The following is a 21804-nucleotide window of genomic DNA, read 5'->3' on the forward strand; positions in this document are numbered from 1 at the left end:
TCTTAGCTAGGCTAGGTCTTGGTTAATTAAATCTTTATGCAATGAGAATAACAGTCTGCATGGCATATATACACTTCTTTAATACTGTTTTTTTTAGACAAAGCTACAAAATGGAATTCTAAGCAATCCTACAATAATTTATGTTAAAGAAAATATTCATATACAACATACTACTTGTAACAATATTTTAAGATGACGAGGTTGTATTCACTTTCATGACATACTGGATTTTAAAAAAATCTGAAAAAAATCAACTACGTTCTCCTGCCACTGATTTACATTAACACAATCAACTGAAGTGAAGCAAAATTAGCCTGTACTGTAATTCCCTCTGGCAAATCCTGCAACCACATGCCACTAGCAATTTATTTTATTTTGGTACAATGTAGAAAGGTGTTGGAGTTCAAAAAGTGTTGAAGCACTATTAATAAGAAACAATGACAATTTAAAACTGAGAAGTCCTCACCACTAAAGCTTACCATTTCATACAGAATTAACATTTTTCCAAAGTGATACTTTAATTTATTAATCATTATATAACTCACATCCCTTTTCACTGAAGTGTATTATTCTAGTCAAAGTCACCTATTTGGAAAGTGACCCTACATTACCTCATATTATTATGGTTAATTGTTTTTGTGAAATACCAGGTCAAACAGAAAGAAGACAGGAGTGGTCAGTTCAAAGAAGTACAATTAGATAGCAGTGTAATGAAAAGATTACTGCTTCCAATGTATAACATTACATGTGAAGAAGCCACCCTTGCTTATTTCCAGCTAGTTATTGTAATTGTGTTTCTTAATCGTGAAACCCAAATACCCTGGATGAATATGTATGACGCTTTTTATTCAAAATTCTACATACTCATTGTAAATTTGCATAATGAGTCTAACCTCTTTCCCCCTAAAGAAAGATTTACATATTGAACCACTGTACATTTGCAAGAGATCCCCCTGTGATAGCTAGCAAGTTAAATGGTAAGTGGCAGGAATACTGACAGGACTGCTGTACATTTTTGAGCTGTTCGCCATCTACTTTAAGAAGGGTAGCACCTCCTTGCTATCAAACACATGAGCTTCTACAAAAATACTTGAGGATACAGCTATTACAAACTGAGGGAAAAGCTGAAAAGCACGTCGTGTTTACCAGAGTCTAAAAAATAAAGAGGAAAATTGCATTTTCAAATTAAGAGAAAAGTAACAGTAATGCAAAGAACAATTTTGGCTCTTGAGACCCTTCACATGTTAGTTTGCTTGTTCCTTTGCAGCCAACATATGCTGATGTAGCTCCCTACTCGAACATTTTCAGATCAATCCAACAAAACTTAAAGTGAATTTTAAAATCACCATTGTATTACTAACTTCATTCTTAAATTTTCCTGTTGACTCTAATTCTACGTATATGTGTTGCTTTGTTACTTCAGATGTAAAAACAGTTTCCATTTTGTTTACTTGAAAAAGCATTTAAGTAGTGAGGATGCCCCCACTGTAATCTGTGAAGAGTTGCTATCACTGTTTGGGCATTTTCTCATATTTTGTTGTAATACAGATACATGCTAGTAACCCATATCTACACACTGCAAACAGAAATATCTTATCCAAAATGGAATAGTTTTCATAGAATTAATCTCCTTTACACATGACTTTAGAAGGATGGTAGATTAGAAAGCAGGACGCACTCTACTGATTTACATTACCAATCACCACTTCCTGCAAAGTGATTTATCAGTTTACTGTCTCAAACTGCATATCAGACTCTAAATTCAAAATTCTGTCATTACATTCCTGGGTCTAAGAAAATAAAATGTTTAAGAATGCTTTAAACACAGCCTGTGTCAGAGATATAGCAGAAATATAGGAGTTAAGAATTTCATTTTCACAACATTTTCCAGTACCTGTACCAAAAGCCCCTCGAGCTTGGCAAAAAAATATTATCCAATAAATAAGCATGTAGAAAATACACAAACGTGAACAGAATTATACCCCCAGTACTTAATAATGAGAAATAATTAGAAGGCCATTTTGGCTACCCTGATCATGACAAAGGCTAGTTCTGAATGTGTCAGAAGGAAAAAAAATTGAATTTTAAAAGGGGCTCACTAGAGGTTACCTGCATCTCAATTAAGAGGATTTTAATTGAGTTCACAGAGACGTTGTAACATTTTAATTTTTAAATGCAAATCTGTCTGACAAGAATATATTTGGTTTTGTGGGGGGAAAAAGGTATAAAACCACAATTCTAATAATAAGTGCAACACCTCTGTATGACCTTTGTATACAATTTACACACCTAATGTAGTTCCTTCCAAGGTGAACCAAAATGCAAACATACTGGCCATGTAAATGTGATAAACTAGATTTTAATTCTCTGCTTTCTAGTGTTTGCGTGTTAATGAAAAAGAAAGCTACAGTATGTTTGGCTGACACACAGTGTTAAATCAACAGGTCAGGTATAGTTTTTTCCAGAATTATCCTAATTTCCATATATTAAACCAGCAGGAAAAAGAATCATGAAAAAGTGACATCTGCAGTCATGCTTACTTATTTTTGCCAAGATTTTCATTGATTGAACTGTCTGCATTGTCTGTAAAGAATCCTGGTTTTGAAAGTGACTGCCTGGTTTGAATCATCTGATTAAAATGAGCATTTGATAGGAGCACACTGCAATCAGAGGAGCTCAACTCAATGTATGACACTCTAGGGAGAGTTCACTCTGATGTACTTGCATAAGGAGTTGTCTAGAAGAGGTTAGTAAGAGCTGTAAGGTGTGACAGTTCTATGCTCTTGGTTTGATTTCCATCTGCACGTACACCAATCTAAGAGGTATACAGCCAAAACTTAGTATCTTTTATTTTGCAAAATGCTGCAAGAGCTGTTCATTCTCAAATTCCCAGAGACCAGAATGGGAGTACTTATGATGATAATAAAATGTACACATATAAGACTGCATTATACACGTATTATCATGTTAAGTAGATTAAATAGATGAGCTATTGACAGTGAGGCAAAAAATCCCACGCTATTATTACTTTAAGAAAGTGCATTTTAGGCTCCCTAAATTCTGCTTGACTGGAACATTGTCAGCTGACTTCTAGGTAAAATCACTCTCTCATCATAATTGCTTTAACAACTCATCTTTGAAGGCATTGAAAGCCTACATCATGCCGACTTTCACTTTAAACACTACATTTCACAAATATGAATGAAACTTGAATCTTAAAGATGTCTGATACAAAGAATGCATTGCAATGCCTCACAAAATGATAATATAAGAGTCTGCAAGTCTACATGCACAGCAAGAACTAGAGCCAGCAACTCAGAAGCCCCCTGCAATGATTTAGGTAACTTATTATAGTACAGTATTGTATCTCCAGGTGGCAAATTTTCATGGCCAGTTCCTGATGACAAAATGTGCCTTGAAGGCCTTTCAAATAAAAAGTGGTATTATTGTTTATTTGGGTATAGCGGTTCCTTGTTAAAAAAGTCATGCATTACATCAAGGCCAGAATGACAGCTCACTGAGGTAATGGTAATTCAACAATCCTCAATATGTCAACCCCATGGGTTGAATGTATGTTGTTAGCCCTCCTGGACATAGCTGGGGCGGAGACAGGGTCATTCCAGGAAATACTGACCTTATTCATATAGTGCAGATGGACTGCAATCATGCAAAGGCCTTTCCAGTGGGACCAAACAAAAAGATATGTGTTACCTGGGATCCTCCAACTAACAGAAATTTGTTGAAGATGACTTTTTGGTCTACCCACCATGATGAAGATATCATCGAACAGGGAATCCAATGGATCACCGATTGTGATAAGATTTTCCCACCTTCTACCTTTCAAAGTTCCCATCTTCTGTTTGGACTTGAGGAGTCTTTGAGTTAGGGTTTTGAGACAACTCTTCCTTCTTCTCTTGTGAAGTGCCTAAGTAGTGTGATTGCTTACACTTTCATACAGTGCTAATGAGTCTTAACATCTCATTTTCAGTGCTTCCAGCCCAGAGCCAAGATGTAGATCCTTCTCTGCCCAACTTGTCTTACAAGATCCTTTATTAGCTCACAGGAATGGCTAATTCCACACAAAGCCTAATCCAACAGTCTCATGTGAAATCTCACTTCCTCAGAGTTCCAATTACCTATTCAGACAAGCTATGCCTCATTTTTTAAAACAGGCAGCCATCTTGACTCAAGCATACACCATTCAGCTTGTTGTTTGCGCCAAAATGTAATAAAGCCAGTCTCTCGCTGTATCACAAAGATGGGTTGTAGGTGTCATTCCTCTCATTCGTAACCTAATCATGGATTAGATTTATTGAAGTATTACTGAAAATGCTGATATAACCAGAAAATCATCCTACATTAGAACTGTAGGTGATACTCTATTTATTTGTATCCCTGTATAGTGGTAATTACACAGCCAGACGCATTCACTTGTTCTGCTATGTTATGACTAACCAGAATTCTTTTTAGGGTTCCATAGATTTTGAACCCTGTCTTTTAATTTAGAGAGAATCCCAACTGGAGTGCTTTCAACTGTGAAGAAGATAAAGTGCACGGACAGTGAGCCAAATATGTTCATGATTCAGTATCCATACCTCTAAGTGGTAAGAAATGTACTCCACTCATAACTATTGTCTTGTTGAAGCGTTATTATTTTAATGTTTAATGAAATTGTATTATTCTAATGTGCTGTACCTAAAAGAAGTGCACCGCTCTGTAAATGAATACAGAATCCAATGGAGGGTAAGCAATGAGCTGGAAAGCTGAGTGAACAAGCAGAGAATCACAATCCAAGGTCGAAGAAATCAGGTAAGAACTGAATAAAAAAAAAATAATCAAGGTGCCAAAAAAGAAGTTTTGGAGAATCCAAAAACTAGAGAATCAAGTAGGAATGCAAAGTCTGAAAAGTCAGAGTAATACAAAAATAAGCCAGAGGGTAATCTAAAAGCCAAAGTTAAAAAAACAGCCTAAAAACGAGAAAGCTCCCGGAAAAACACACTAAGATTAAACACTGTAGTATCAGTATTGCAGGTTTTAAATACAGTGAATTAAGTACATTCAGGTGGGATTGACTGGCATCCACACCTCATTGTTACAGTAACGGCCTAATTGACAGGTCTGTCAACTGTGGTGGCAGTTTGCAATTCTACAGCATTAGTGGACATGATAATTATGACATTTTAAATGATATTTTGATTTTAATTTAACCCTTCATTTTAATGGACAAAAAGTTTGTCAACAAAAGAAAAGGCTTTTCTGACAAGAAATGGTACTGTTCTGTCAATCACCTTTTAAATCAACTGAGAACAAATTCTAGATTTGATTAGATTTAATTTCTCATTTCACTATCTATGATGATGATTGGATGCCCATCATACGCAAAAATAACTTCTATCTCAGCTTGACATTGCAACGTGTTGGAAAAACATTCAGTATATTATTCAACTATTATTCATTGTAACAGTGTCCTAACATGGCCAAACAGGAACATATTAATCTATACAGCAAATGCAAGATGTCCTCAAGTATTAATATATGAATATAATTTATTACATTAATTCTAAAGAGTCAAAGTAGCCTTGTGGGGACAAATACACACAGAAAAATAAAGTTACACTCATTAATCAAGTGTATTTGCAGTTATTTGTGCTTTTTCAAAGAGCCAAAGGCAAAAAGAAATATTTAACTGACCAGAAATAAAATAATTGCTTTGTAAATATTTAATAAAGTATTTTCTTCCTCAAGGATTTTTCCACAGTTTTTTCGCTTTTAAGCACTCCTTCTGCTGTATTTAATAATGCACAACATCTTCATTAGAATGACATGAAAGGATACTTTAAAAAATACAAACAAAAGCATTTTTTGGTATTAAAAAAAAATTTTCATGGGACATCTTTATATTTCTAAGTAGGCCAAAGAACGACATTTTTCTGCCAGAAAATTAAATGATTAAAATTTAAGGAGATAAAAGCATCATACTGAGTGTAAAAGACAAGTGCACATTAAATGCCACACATTTTTTAATTCTTTTCATTTTTAATTGAAAATTCTTTTGAATTTTCTAACTCTGTGAACACCTTTCCTACAACACATCAACCAAGGAATTTAAACATGAGCGGATGTTTTGAGCAGTTTGGAAGGTTCTACGCTCTGTTTTCCATATCAATCTTTTTTTTTGTTAGTACTAAGACCTCTGGAAGTAATCAGACCACAGATTAATGTTTTTTCTGCACCACTGATATACCGTAGGCTACATCAAATAAAGTCAATTAAAGTTTCCAAGTGCTGTCCATTTTTCAGATAATATCATGTATAGACAATGTCAAAACCACAGAGAAGTGATATACCAGTACTAGTAGGATCATGTAAACATAGGAACTATCTGATTATCAGGCTATGTAATGCCTAATTAATAGACAGTGACAGTCTTCTAAACTGTACAAACATACAGAACATCATGAACTAGAGAGCAGCATTGCAGTAACTTCCATGAAGTCAATTCAAAACATCATGCACTCACTAAGGTGCTATATTTGTATACCTTATCTCTTGTAAAGAGAATATGTAAAGAGAAATCTGTAAATATGTAAAGAGAAATCTTCACTATAATGGATTGGCAAAACAACAGCTGGTTACTATTAAACACAGTTTAAACAGGTTAGCCACACATCTTTTTCTGCTTCTTTATAAAAATGTAAAATTAGAGTTTTGTGTGTCGGATTTTGCTAGCAGTGTCATTTTTATGGACAGCTTTATCTTCAAAATGCATTTACATGTCAGAATTTATTTTCAAAACAGAAAGTCTTATTTGTACATATGCATTTCAATTGAATGTGCATTCAAGATCAGAGATCAGTTATTTGTCAGCAGATTCATCAGATATGATTGAAAATGAATGATCAGTGCAATTATAACCTTGTTTTTCAAAATACGTGCGCAGAAAGCTACTTATGAAATTGTAACTTTCAAAATCATAGGGACAAGTATTCAAACAGCAATTCACCGCAAGTATTTGTTTAACACCATTATTACTAGTGTGTTGGGTTAAGGTACCTGTATCTGTCAAAGCCTTTCGTCTTACATAGTATAACACTGTAACACCATAAAACACACTTCATTTGCACATTTTTTTCCCATATTGCTCAAATGAAGAGGTTAATAGCAGACTGTAGGGGCAACTAAAACACCGTTGGCAGGCATAATCCAAGCATGAATAATTTAAAATTCCAAGGTTACTATCATATGTTCAAACTAATTAATGAATGAATGAGTCCCTGAGACTATTGCAGGCATATTTACATAGACGTTATCCTATTACGTGTTGCCTACCTGTTGTCAGACGGAAGTAATGACAGCAAAGCCAAGGATGACAGCTTCCTTCTCTCTGGCTGTGTAATGTTGTCCATTCGGTCCACCCACATCTCAATCAAACTGCCCAGGAGCTGATCCATCTTAAAAAGGAAAGAAGACTCCGGTGGGTGGATCTGTTTTCTTAGAATTAAATAACCACTGTACAGAACCTTAGACCTTAGATCTAACAGACCTATGGAATATCAGATCACTGTCTGGGACAATGAGTACAATATATTGTAATTTCATTGCTATTTATTGTTTACCTGTTCAAGGTAAAGTTGCAGTTATGAAGATATAGAAGTCAAATATTTTATGCACAAAATTTAAAAAAACAGAATATGTTGAAAGCTAAAGAACAATTAAAAAGAGACTGAGTACTGCCTTTGTATTCTTTTTTAAAGTAAAATATAAACAAGATCAAGAACAGGACACTGGATAATGGTAATTTATGAACTGATTTAGTATATACACAGCAATATCAAACTATGATAAAATACTGTTAAACGCTAACAGTACTTAACAGTTTAATAACAGTAAAACACTCTTATTTTTGGTACAACATACAGTATATGCCAAATTACACTCACATTTAGCAACAGTCATATAATATAATATACTTGTAGTGTTGTGCTAGTCACTGTTAGTACTAAGTAAAATAATATTGAATTGTTTTTTATTTTTAATTATCCCTTGTTTGCATAGCATTTTATGATTTGAATAATCTGGTGTTTTAAGACAGACTGCTGCTGCTATTGCATTAGAATGTTCTTCGGTTTGATTAAGAAAATAAGGAAAGTTTGCAGATGAGAGGAGGCTTATTTGGTCGGTAGTAGCTAACAGAGACTATGCTATAGTCTGTCTATATTTTCTCATTGAGTTAAAAGGTAAAGTAATTTCTTGTCTATATAATGTGCATTTTAGCAGGGCTACTGGCACATAATGGCTTCTGTGCATCAACTAGGTGTCCACCTATATGAAAAGTACCTTGGGACCTGTGAAAAATGCAATCTTATATATCTAATTAATTAAATGCAATTCCCCACAATTTCCACTTGGATGCTCTGGTTAAATGATAGAGGCTAAATTATAATTCTCAGTTGTTAACCATTTGATGGATGTTGAAAGAAGTGCTTTTTGGAGCTAGTTTTCAAAAAGTACCTTCAATCCATGAATGTAAGAACAAAATATAACACACTGGATGATTTCTTTCACTGAACTGTAAGTGACATACTGTATACAGTATGTGCTCCTAGCATAATGCCTTTTCTTATTTGCTTTATACTGGTTTTATATAGGCTTCTGCAGTTTAAATATGTAACTGCACGCCAAGTGGCATCAGAAGAGGTTATATCAACCCCACTCTTTCTGCATAACTGAAATACAGCTTAGGAAATTAAGAAAAAAAAATATGAACTAATTATTACATCTTCAGAAGAAACTGGTGGACAAAAAGAACACATCAATATACCACTTTTATTTCTACTGCTCATAGTTCACACTTGAGTAAAAACTGAAAGATTTATTTTAATGATCTCCATTGTTGGGAGATACCCAAAAAACAGAAAGCCAGCATAAGCCATTTCCTTTTCCTTTCCTGCTATAACTACTAATTTTATTAATGAGAGTTGTTGTTAAATTTATTATATATAGTTACCTACATTACCTATTGTTAGTTTTGTTCTGACTAAATGTTAAATAACCAAACAAAATGATCAATATTATTTGGATCTGTATGCAATAAACTGAAATTTGCCATTAACTATGATCAGGATAATAAGCCAAATAATCTTAGTTAATATGTAACTCTTTGAGCTACAGGCTCATCCTAAAATATACACAGTTAACAGAAAGACTGTACAAGAGTAAGAGTGAAGATATTGTGTTGCCAGCTTTTGTTCTCATATGTAAGGCACGCTGATCAGTCCTACAATATTAAATATGAATCAGCATAAAGCTTGCTGAAAGCATTTCAGATAATAATTGAAAAGGGTTTTCAACCTAAAAGCACATTTTTTTTTGTGATATATGTTCTGGAATAAGATCTCAGTGAGGTCCTTATTCTTATTATTTTCGTGCATCTGATGATTGAAGTCTACTGAATATATAGCCGAAAACGTACTTAGGAGCACATCAGCATTAATGATGTAACATACAAAATATATTAAAGTTCTTATTAAAGACCATGGGCAGACATGGCGGCATGTCACCTCACAGTCACCCCTTGCAGTGCTGAGGCCCTGGGTTCAGCTTTAGACCTGGGGTGCTATCTGCATGGAGTCTATATGTTGTCCCTGTGTTCATAGGTGCTTTCCTTCAGGTGCTGGTAGGCTAATTAGCTTCTGGGAAAACTGACCCTGGAGTGAGTGTGTTTGTGCCCTGCAATGACTGCTGACTCTGGCTCCTTCAAAACAATGAAATGGAAGAAGGTTTCAGAAAATGGAAGGCCAGAAAGATGGATTAAAGACCATTAAACATATGAAGAAAAAGAAAATAATGGCATATAGTGTATTGCAGTGTAAACCCTAAAGCAAAACCAGAGTTTTAAGTGTATTGCACAGCGATATTAAACTACAAAAAAACTTAATTGAAACATTCAAAAAAGTACTCAATTGTTAGTGATCCTCATGCAAAGGTTAATAAAATCTTACAGCATACAAAAACAATCTGTATCATATTTGTGATTAATTCATAATGAATGTAGAATCTACATCTTGCTTAAATGTTTTTGATCAAAGCTTTCACTAGAAAAATAAAAATCCAGAGGGCCCGCAATCAGAAATATTTTCTACATAAACATGCATGCATGATCAGTAGTTATGAGGAAGACCTTGTGAAATATACAGGCGACCTAATCCACCTGGTTTTTAGCCTGAAACCTCAAGTTTATAATTAAGCCACTCCAGAAAAATCTAGTTCTCAAGAACAATTCAGCAATCAACACATCAGCTACTGCATAATTACTAAATATCACATCATAGTGATAGCTAATTATGAGTATTCTAAATGTGTTTAAAGGCAAACAGATTGAGTTTTAAAATGGCAATTAAATGATGTAAAATCAATGTCATAATGTATCATAAATAAATCAACAAACAGAAGGTAAAGAAAACATTTTTTTTTTCTAGCTGAATGGCATGGGTGAGCGCTCTTACAGTTTGCCCCAAATGTATTCATAACCTTGACAAAATATAACTCAAAGGAATTTTAGCAAATAAAATGTAATCATGCATCTTTTCCCCCATATATTATAAATATACATTTTCTTGTTTTTCTATATTCACAAATAAAAGTTGTAGAATTTTATATTATTCATTTATACATCAAATACTGAATGTTTTTTAATGTATTCTTGCATTTGGTTTTGCAAAAAAAAAGGCCCCATCAATTTCCCAGACATACTGTTAGCACAATTAGAGTCTGTACTGAAAAAAAAAATTGTTGCTATAAACATAATTTTTGTTCCTTTTTTAAGGACAAACTTAATATAATCTTGTTTTCATAAAAACCCTTAAATGCGCCATCTACACAATAACTGTATCCGTTCCTCTTCTAAAACTCAACAAATACTGCTACAGTTATAGATGACTAGAAACTTGAAATAAAGTGTGTGACACCTGCCAGTGTAAACATTTCCAGCTTCAAAGCAGAGGGGATATTTGTTGAGATGTAGGAGGTCCCCTGATCAAAACCAATTGCAAAGTTTACTTTGGTTTACCTAGTTAAGTTGTGGGTAAATGATTGACATTGAGCAGTCCAGAAACACACCATATAAACATAATATAAGATGACATTCAGATGAAAGAAATCACAAGAGAGGGAGGGATCAGGACGAGTTGGAATTCATAATTATCCATACAAAACCTGATTGGAGCTGTATTTGAATCTTGATAGAGACTGCTTGCTATCCTGTGCTTTTAGGGAACTTTGGTTTCCTGAGTGAAGACACCTCAGTCGAGACTTTCCTGCTTGTGGGTGCATTTTCAGAATAGGGAGATAGGCTCCCACTTATTTTGTGTCATCTGAGTTTGCAGATTAATAGACATTTAAGTGCAGGTTGTATTATATTTATCGTAGAAGGCAGCTTATCTCTCATTTTGGCCTCTGTAATCATTATTCAAAACCTAGTAGCAGTCTGAGGTTGTCTGCATGATTAGGATATTAGGCCTCTGAAACACCTTGTCCGGACATACTGCAAATATAGTAACTTGTTTGTTATATGCTTATGTTTTGTGTAGTGGGGTATTTGTATCGTCATCTGTTAAACATTTGTTTAACCAAGTGTGCCTGTATTATTACTCTTTTCACCAAAGCAGTGCCAAAGCACAAGTAATCGACTCGCCTCTAATTAAACCAACACCTCGGGTATATTCTGGAGAAACTGCTTACAAGTTGGGGGTTATGAATAATTATTTTACTTATTGTCTAAACTCTGATATTCATAATTTTCATAACCTCCTATCTGTAACAATATAAATGTAAAAAATGGAATAAAGTTATTTATTTGGTACTTCTATAAAGAAGTGGGAAAAACATTCAGAAACATCTCATTTGAAAAAACATTCAGAAACATATCAGGATATTGCAAACCTACCCAGATGAAATACCCCTTACCTTCTGGTTGAACTCTGCTGCCATTTGTGAGAGCAGTGAAGAAAAAAAGTTTGAATTCTGTAGAAGTACTCTCCCCATCACACCCAGGTAGGTAGACATTACAACAGGATACCTCTGCAAAAAAAATATATTATAGAGCTAACACAGAGCAAAGCATGTGATAAATCGTTAATTACAGTACACATACTTTTGGATGCACAGATAAAATAACTTGTGTTATATGTAAAACAGACTGATTTATCAAGTGAGATGAGTATTTCTCAGGTACTGAGTGTTGAAAACAATTAAGAAGCAGACACCCAGGCAAGTTCAGTTTGTCTTGACTTTATCTTCAGCGAATAACATTTGAAGCTAAACTTGGTAAAACCAAGTAGATTTTGAACATTTGAACAAGAATTTTCCACATTCTGCAAAAATCACATAAAAGATAGCTGATTAGGACATAAGTTCATGTAGGTAGCTGCGTCGGTGTGCACACGCTGCAAATGAACAGGTGAAGTTTTATTCCATGCTGAAAGAAAAAGAAAAGAGACGCAACGTTTCAGCTATGGAGCCTTCTTCAGGTGACTTTCTTCACCTGAAGAAGGCTCCACAACCGAACTGTTGTGTCTCTTTTCTTTTCCTTTCAGCATGGAATAAAACTTCACCTGTTCCCGATAAGCTTCTTACACATGGCCTTACCTCTCCATCTATAATGCCACGGAATACTGAAGGCAACAGGGGCTGGAACATATGGGCACCCAACATGGGGCTCACTTTTATTGCGATTTCTACAACCTAGAAGATAAAAAGGAGGACTGATTTATTTGTGAGTGAGGAGCTCTTTTACAGCACTGGCAGGAGGGTAGATTTAAGAACAAGGTGATGGTCTACTGCAGAGGTTAGAAAGAAAAACAGCTTAAGAAGGAGAAAATGAAAGTTTGAGGCTGTAAAACAAATTTAATGACTACCTTCCCAAGCTACTGTACATGAAAACAATTAGACATACAATAAAAGCATATACAAAAAAGGCATCTTCCTCGAGTTAGATGTCTGATGTAGTCAAATGCCATTGGTGTCCAACACTACAACAGTTTCTTTTTAAATACACATGAAACACAGAAAACTTAAATTAACTTGTAAGTGGTGTGCCATTGGGGATTGGTGATGTTGCAGATTTAAATAAGAAAAATACGCTTTGTCTAAGCAAAGGCAAATAAAACGCATTATCAGCATGCAATTGTGCAGTTGTTCTGATATTAGAAAAAGGACTGAAAAGGGTCCATAAAAACTACTATAAGAGTTCTGAAACATACTTCACATGTGAAAAGAACATAAAAAAGAAAAATCAGCTTGATGTAAATTGTTACCCCGAAACATTCAGGGCATCATGGTCTTCATGGTAATTAGGCACAAGAACTTTCAGGATTTTATACAAGATAAAAATCTTTAGGTTACATACAACAATCTGTCAAATGTTGATGTGGATCTTTCAAAAACACTTGAGAATAGCCTAACAAGCAGAGATGAATCATCTCCTCATTAACATTTCTAATGCTCTTAAAAAGCAGTGCCTTCTACTTTATATGCATTACTTCATTACTTTAATACACATAATATTATTTAAGCGCACAGATAATTTAAAAAAATATATTCATTACCAAAGTGATAACGGTTTGGAAATTAATTGGGTAAATCAAAAACAATGCCAGGACCATCAGCTCGATCTGTGCATTCTGTAGGGACTCTCCACGGAGTTGAAATTCCATTCGGGTTAAACAGACAGCTGGTTTAATATTCTTCCCAACAACCATGATGTACTCGTCAGCAAGAAAAGCCTTCACCCATCCACCAGAAAGCTTGCAACATGGGCGAAGACCATGAAGGCCGTTTATGGGAGCAGACTTCATCAGAATCAAATTGCACTCCTATTAAGTCCCTTGAAGTGGCACACAGATATTCAGATATTCTGCCCTGGCTTTACACGTACTGTGGTTCAGTGTTTTTTTAGACCTGTCTGCTGTGCCACAGTGGTGTCGGAAATGAATGGGCGCGCTGCTCAATTTTGGAAGTGACTTAAAAAAGAAAAAAAAGGACATGAAAAAAATGACACTTTCAGATCTATTTTTTGGGGGGTAAACACTGTTTCGTGATACACGTTCGGTGTATACACATGAACCCTAAGACGGTTCACGTGGCAATCCTGTGTGGTGCGAGTTCAGACTGAAAAAAACAAGAACAGAGAATGTGGAGAGCTCCTGAGCAAGAGCTTAGTCTGTCACTGTCACAATTCCTACTAGGATAAGGAAACTTTGCGCTTTGAGAAAACCTCAGATTAAGCACTGAAATACATTTTGGTTAACTGTTATAATAACACAATACTTGCAATATTTGGGCTTCCTTTAATAAATAGCTTGTTGGGTTCCTCAGATCAATAAACTACTAACTACCAAATGGACAACATAGGTCACAAATGAAAAGAAGCCATTCAGTCTTTATGTTCTACTGTATGATAGCTTTCATGGGATTGCGTAAATTAATTATCTTACAATAACATTTTCTCTCTAAACATCACTAAAACACCTCACTAAAGTTTCATAGCAGTTTCCAAAAATTATCGAGTTAACTGAATTTCCTTTTCAAGATTTTGTTCCTACTTTATGGATAGTCTCTGTATAGTGTATTTTGTGTGTTGCTGAATACAGTACACTAAATTATTCCAGTTGGGATTTACAAAGCACTTATAACATCCTAAAAGCATGTACTATTTTTAATATAAATGGAGGTGGTAAACAAACATGTAGCCAGAAGCTGTTACTTTCTGAAAATCTTGCAGAAGTCAGTGGTGCATGTTTATGGATTTCTAAAGGGAATCACTATGGCAGAACATCTGAGCCAGTCAGACAGAAAGATATAAGTCATAAGGATTTGAAAGATAAATGTATTAAACCTATTTTGAAAGAAAAACCAAACCAAACCAACACCAAAATCAATAATTTTTACACTGTCTTTGCTATTGATAAAGATACAGTAAATTAAAAGACAATTTAATTTCTACTCTCTACTAATGTTGCATCGTTAAGGTATTTTACAAGCATAAGTACATAAGCGATTCCTTAAAAAGGTTATTTTTTTCATTCACATCACATTTTATCATTAGCAACACACAGAAAAAAATGAATGTACTTTATAGTGTGGTGTGTTTTGGGCATTTATTTTATAACACATTCTTGTAAAAGGCAATCAGCAGCTTTTGTTCCCAAACTAAAAACTTACTAATTTCTCTTAGTTAAAAGAATACTGTAGGTCAAGGGTTAGTTTAATGAGACACCAGGTGACAAAACATACACCAAAAACACCAAACACCATTTATAAAGTTAAAGCTTTTTAGAAACTATGATAAAGCATAAATTAGATAAAGCAGGCTGATTGATCAATCCATGCTTGAAAACATTCCTAGATTTATTAATGTTATTATTTTAAAGGCTAATACTGATCCCCAAGCTCCAGGATAACTGAAATCTTTAGATCTAATGTGGACAAATTTGTCAATTGGTTTACAAAAGTGTACATTGACTTTTACTATTGTTATTGTCTCACATCTTGAAGATCCGTTCTGGCTGATGAGGGATTTAAGCCTGTTGAGGTGACCATGTGATACACAACAGACACACACCATGAACAGTAGATAAGAACAATCGAGCAGGAGAGTAGACAATGAAGAAAAAGCACTCATTACTCTTTGGGTGTGAAAGAAATGTCCAGGCAGAACTGGAGTCAAGTGTTAACAAAAATATTCAATTAGAAAAAAAGATATACAGGAAATAAAACAATTATAACATCTTGATCTGTCATTGTCAATGGTCTTCCTCTGTCGCATGTGTATTTCTTCATCAAACTACTACTACTGTTTATTATGTGAGAGGTCACTTAGCGGGCCTTTCTTGTATAAATGCAACTCAAGCCACACCAAGCTGACAGTGGCCCATTTCTGCTTTCAGATGTGCTGAAATATGGGCTAGTGGTTAATTAGCAATACAGTACGTTAATACATAGAAGCAGCCTAAACAGTTGGTTTGTGAATTCAGTGCTCTTCTCAAACTCAGATATGTGGTGTTCTTATATTAAATGGTTTTTGCACCATTTTGTGTTAAAAAATGTTCTAATTCTCCTAATTCTACCATTCACCCCTGCGGAAAAGGCTGAACTATGTGGATGGTTTTGCTCTGCTTCATTTCTTTAATAAGGAACAAATATTTAAATATTGCAGATAACATTCTAAAACTTGTGTAGGGAGTTACCACAAATATTAATCATTAATCATAATCTCTACTAGTTTCCTAAGATAGGAAGGTGTAGCAGTAAGGAGTAAAGGCAAAGATTTATGGGTGTTAAATAATTTTCAGAAATATTAAGTAATTTGTTACATTTATACAATCATAAAACACAGAAGGCAAGCAAGTAAAGAATTCTGTAGTAGGGAATTATGAACATGAGAGAATACTGTACATAAACCTTCATAGTTTGAAGAAAGTAATTATTTTCCACTGCATTACTAGTGAAGAAAGCATTAAACAATTGACAAGTATAATTTTTTACAACATTTTTGCAGGATTAGAGAAAAAAAATCTACTAAAATGCCATAACTTATTTCTTACGTGGTCATTTCTCACACTTTCTTGTTTCATATAAAACTAATACAACACCCAGAGGACAGAATCATGGGATTTACAAGACACAATTTAGGAAACAACATGCCTGAAGCAAAAAAATGTTACAAAGGTATCTATAATTTATAAATGCCAGTGATTAATGGTTTCTGTGTATCACTAAGAAGGCCATTTTCAGTCTTTACCCAGGAAAAAAAATCAAAATCTTTTAGAAATGCTGAGCCATAAAAAAAAGTCTTGAAAATGTTACAGATGAGTAGGTGGTTGGTTATCATTTATCAGTTGGATAAAGTACAAAACTTTGCATGAAGAAATGCTCTTAAAGTGTGCTGCAAACAAAAATGACGATGAGCAGGAATTAATCACAAGACTAATAAACTGGAAAGGAGTCACTGAACAAAATTAAAGTAATACATTAAGATATCAAATGCAGCTAATATGACTACACAATTATTAAATAAAAAGTAATGAATTGTGATGAAAGTCAAGTGATGAAAAGTGTTTATATTGATTCATGTCCACTTCTAGACAACATGAATACCTGAAAGCTTGTGTATAGCTTTGGTCACATTATTCTGAAAAACCTGGTTCTGTGGTGGAAATTAAAAAAAAAATCAGAATTATTCCCAGACTGAAAGGTAAGGCGCACACTATGGGGTAGCAGCACGAGACACTTATCAGCTTCAAACTCAGCGACTCTAACTACATAAAGACCAAACTATAAAACAAATGTATCTACAAAAGCTTTTTATACACAAGGAGTTACAAAGGGTAGGAACAAGCTACAACAACACACAGCTCAATTCAATTCACCAGAATCTTTCAAAATATTCCAGCCAATATGCTACACCTGTCAAAAGAGCATAATGAACCCAAGTGCCTCTTTTCACTTGGAACCTTCTGGAAGTTCAAAACCAAACATGTTAGAAAAACAATTACAACAGTAATAAATATGACACTTCTTGACAATAAAAATACCATATCATTAATAAAGTAATAAGTATGATAAAGTTCTGCTAAGAAAAAGAGTTCTGCATTTTAGTGCTTCATATTTACAGAGATTCTGTTTCACTAGACAGTGAAGATGCCATAAATTTAATAAGCAGTGGCACATTATTAAAGATTGCATTTTCCTTAGCTAATTTTTACTGTTAACAAAGCCTCCACTGATAGTAAGAAATACTTTTTGGTGTAAGTGCATTTTAATGTGAGTACATCGAACAATTTTACATAAATATGTCTTTATATCTGCTTAACAATCAGAAAGCACATCAATTCAACAAAGTCAACAATTAATAATCAGTGTAAACCCTATATAAGAAAATATATTGCAATGTTACAGTAGTTATGAGACAAAAGTAAATGACTTTTAAAAAACTCAATGACAGTAAAGATAGTTGAGCAGTTCAGAAGGGTCTATGGGTATGTGACTCATACATTTTACACGCCATTCGCCACCCACCACTAACAACAGTCTTCCCTTCACATTTTACAACTAACTGATAAACACTAACAAACACCTGAAAAATGACTTTCAGAACAACTATGTAAACACATTACATGAAGAAATGTGTGCAATGGCTGTGACCATTATCAGGAACAAACAGCTTTCTGATAAGAATAGATGGATGACAGCATGAAGCAAGTTTCCGTACTTCAACATTTTAATTACTGACATGTAAATACTTGCTAAACTAGGCCACTTTCAGCAACTCATATTTTTTAAAGTCATGACAGCATTTGAAGAAACAAAGATCATACAGGAGAATGGAATGGACAGCTTTTCTAGAGTGGTTAATTTTATATTAGCAGCCAGCAGTTGCAGTCACCCTGCAACTCACAACTGGCAACACACTAAAGCTCAGCGGGTGTGAGCCTGGCCAGTACTGGTGCTCACCCTGCGGTTCATGTGGGTCCTAATGCTCCAGTACAGTAACGGGAACACTATACTGTCTACAGGAGCCGTCCTTCGGATGAGACGTAAAACCGAGGTCCTGACTCTCTGTCGTCATTAAAAAACCCAGGGCGTTTCTCGAAAAGAGTAGGGGTATAACTCCGGTGTCCTGGCCAAATTTCCCCCTGGCGCTTATCAATCATGGCCTCCTAATAATCCCCATCTATGAACTGGCTTCATTAGTCTGTTCTCCCCACTAATAGCTGATGTGTGGTGAGCGTTCTGGCGCACTATGGCTGCTGTCGCATCATCCAAGTGGATGCTGCACATTGGTGGTGGTGGAGGGGAGTCCCCATTACCTGTAAAGCGCTTTGAGAGGAGTCTCCAGAAAAGCGCTATATAAGTGTAAGCAATTATAATTATTATTAAAGAAGTATAATTTTTAAATAGTAATTTCCTTCATTAAATTAAACTTAGAATGTTTGTTTTTTTAATATGAAATGTGACCTCCACTCACCTTAAACTAAATGTTATTTAAAATTGTTCTTGCAGTAGAAAAAAAGTACGTTCACTTAAGTTATAGATTTACAATAGGTGAACTTAATTAAAAATAAAGTCACAATCATAGTATGTTTTTTTATGGGAAGACTCTCCCATTTTCTTTCCATTTTTGCACTGTAATTTGGTTCTCTGCATTTTTGAGGTTACCATGCTAAAATTATTTTGAAAACACCGCTGAGGATGTTGAGGAATAACACATGCTTGGCAATTTGAAAAAAAACCTTTTTAATTTCACACACAACTGCACCTGAACTGAAAGGTATTTGCCACAGAAACGGTCTGTGTTTAATCACTTGGCTTAAGCACAAAGGTAGAGGCTGATGCTCAGTTAGATGAGACCTGCTTTCTACAGCAATGAAAATATCACCTTTTGGAGTAAACTATCCACCACCTACTGAAATATTTAGAAAAAGAAAATGTGGCACTTCAAACACATTTATCTAAAAAGTAAGAGCTGCAAATGCTACTGTAACACAGTAGAGGGTATCGCGATCTCTGTAGTACTTCTGTATTACAGGTTGAAATGTCTTTGTCTGAAACTCAGGCTAATGGCATAGTCTAGGATTAATAATGTTCATATAGCAATCTCATCCCATACAACAGTGCTTCATGTATAGGATAGGAGCCACTTTAACATCTACCTGGATGTTGTATGACAGCCATTCTGCACCAGCACCTCTACTACGCAGATCAGCAGGAGAAGTGAGAAATTACTTGACCAACTGAACTGAGGGAGAAATTTAGGTAAGCCAGACCAGAATTTTGCCAGGATACCAAGGTTACCACCCCTAGTCGGATGAAGAATGCCATGCGATCTATTAATAACAAAAGGCAGTCAGGATCTGGATTTTCCATGCCACCCAAAGGATGGTTCCTCCTATAGCAGAGCCCTCAACTAGGATAATGGACTGGAATTTCTGGGCCAAGGACAAGAGTGGCTACTGGTGCACCAACATCACTCACCATAGCAACCTAGTTTTCTTCAAAGGTATACTATTCAAGATCCGGCTACAACGTGATAATGCTGCAGTCCTGAGAACAGGAGGCACCTTTTTATGCAAAGATTTATGCTGAGCTTCTATATGTATATATTGCAGCTTCTGATTAGGAGACCAAATGAGAGCTTTAGAGATGAAATGGCTAGTTATCTATAAAAAAAAAAACAGCTAAACACAAAGCCTCACAACAACTTCCGATTTCCAGGTCTTATCCATGAAAAGAACCCTGGTATAAAGAAAACAAAATCATGCTTTGCAGGACTGGTCTGAATTTTGGCATATCTGCAAAACAAAGAGCTTAAAACAACTACACAAAAGACTGGCTCTGAATCCCAGCATTTTCAATGGGTTTTGTAAAATATCATTATCTACAGGAACAACTTGACAAAAATGTCAGCATTAGAGAGATAAAGTAAAGGCTCTGAAGGTAATCTGTATTTAAGCGTGACTCACGGTGATGAAATCTAAGCTCCGGGTATGTTTACATTAAACATTAAGCACACTCTCAGTAAATAACACACAGTGGCTGTGGGGCTATTGTGATTTTGTGGATGCTGTGTTGCAGGTTTAATATAATCTATATGTTGACTTTTGTCTCAAGCATCTACCAGAAAAAATAATGTCATACATAATTAATTTTAAGGAAAGGAATTATATAACTCTTGAAGAGTCAATAAAGTTATTACATGTCAAAAATAATCCTTATAAACTTTAGGGGACCGTGGGCTATAGACATCTTAACCTTGGGAAAAAAATACACAGGAAAAAGGGGAAATTTCAGGAATCCACATCTAATTATTAAACCAATATTACTCTCTGTAGACAATTCACTTTTTAAACAATGACTGACAAGTTTTTGCAATTCTATGGTATTGATTTATCATTTCAAATAAATTTCTCTATACTTAAAGAAAATTTAATTTGCAGACATAAGGCCAAAAATATCTGCTCTCACTTTTTCTGAAGAGCTAACAGAAAGATTAATGGCAGTGAAGGCTTTCCAATCAGCTTGACATAATGATTTCTGGGAACTCAGTGAAGCAAATAGTCTGTTTTTTATCATCGAGTGACTATTCAATCATTACTAAACATCTTTTACCAGTATTTAAGTGTAATCATTCTGTAAAGTATCCTGTCCTAATTCAAAGAGTTTCACAAATGAAACTTAATTGGACAGCTACATTAACCTTCTAGCTGCCTAAAGTATTCCTTACTCCCAACAAAAGTCTTCTAATATACTATTTAAAATACTACAATGTTTAAATGTACACCTCCTTTTTAAAAATCCTCATGCTATTGCTCAATGTTTTGTTAATCAAAAATATTTAAAGATACGGCTGTAAAATAAAATAACATTTTAAAGGAAAAACATCTCATATGCATTTTCATGAGAAAAACTGCAAGGGATAGGCAAGATAATCTTTAGAAATTACTTTTATTCTAGTTAGCATCTAGTAATGTTGAAGGTTCTACGTCTTGATTCGTGCTTCCTGTGTCATCCAGTTATAATAAACTATAATTATAATAATCCCTTGTCAATCAGCCAACAATTACAAAGAATTGAGATTAACATATTTCATAATATGACAAATATAAAATATAATTAATATAGATGGGTTTTAAATAGTATATTTAATATGACTGTGTAAATTCAAGAGAGACCATACTAAACAAGCAGAATGAAAAGCAATAAAACCTTTTTACATATAAACACAAGAATGGTCACAAATTATTGGCC

General features: G+C 34.6%; 1 protein-coding gene across 1 annotated transcript in view; it reads right to left on the reverse strand.

Annotated features, from left to right (window-relative positions):
- The window catches only part of ipo11 (importin 11), a 269401-nt gene that overhangs the window by 84246 nt on the left and 163351 nt on the right, over positions 1–21804 (reverse strand). The window contains exons 25-27 of the mRNA XM_088911299.1: positions 12646–12741; positions 11965–12078; positions 7330–7451 (exon numbers count right to left, since the gene is read on the reverse strand). Of these exons, the coding sequence (XP_088767425.1) occupies positions 7330–7451; positions 11965–12078; positions 12646–12741 (332 nt within the window). The remainder of the gene's footprint in view (positions 1–7329; positions 7452–11964; positions 12079–12645; positions 12742–21804) is intronic.

The sequence above is a fragment of the Atractosteus spatula genome, chromosome 3 (genome assembly GCF_055471065.1).
Source record: "Atractosteus spatula isolate fAtrSpa1 chromosome 3, fAtrSpa1.hap1, whole genome shotgun sequence".
NCBI classification, from domain to species: domain Eukaryota; kingdom Metazoa; phylum Chordata; class Actinopteri; order Semionotiformes; family Lepisosteidae; genus Atractosteus; species Atractosteus spatula.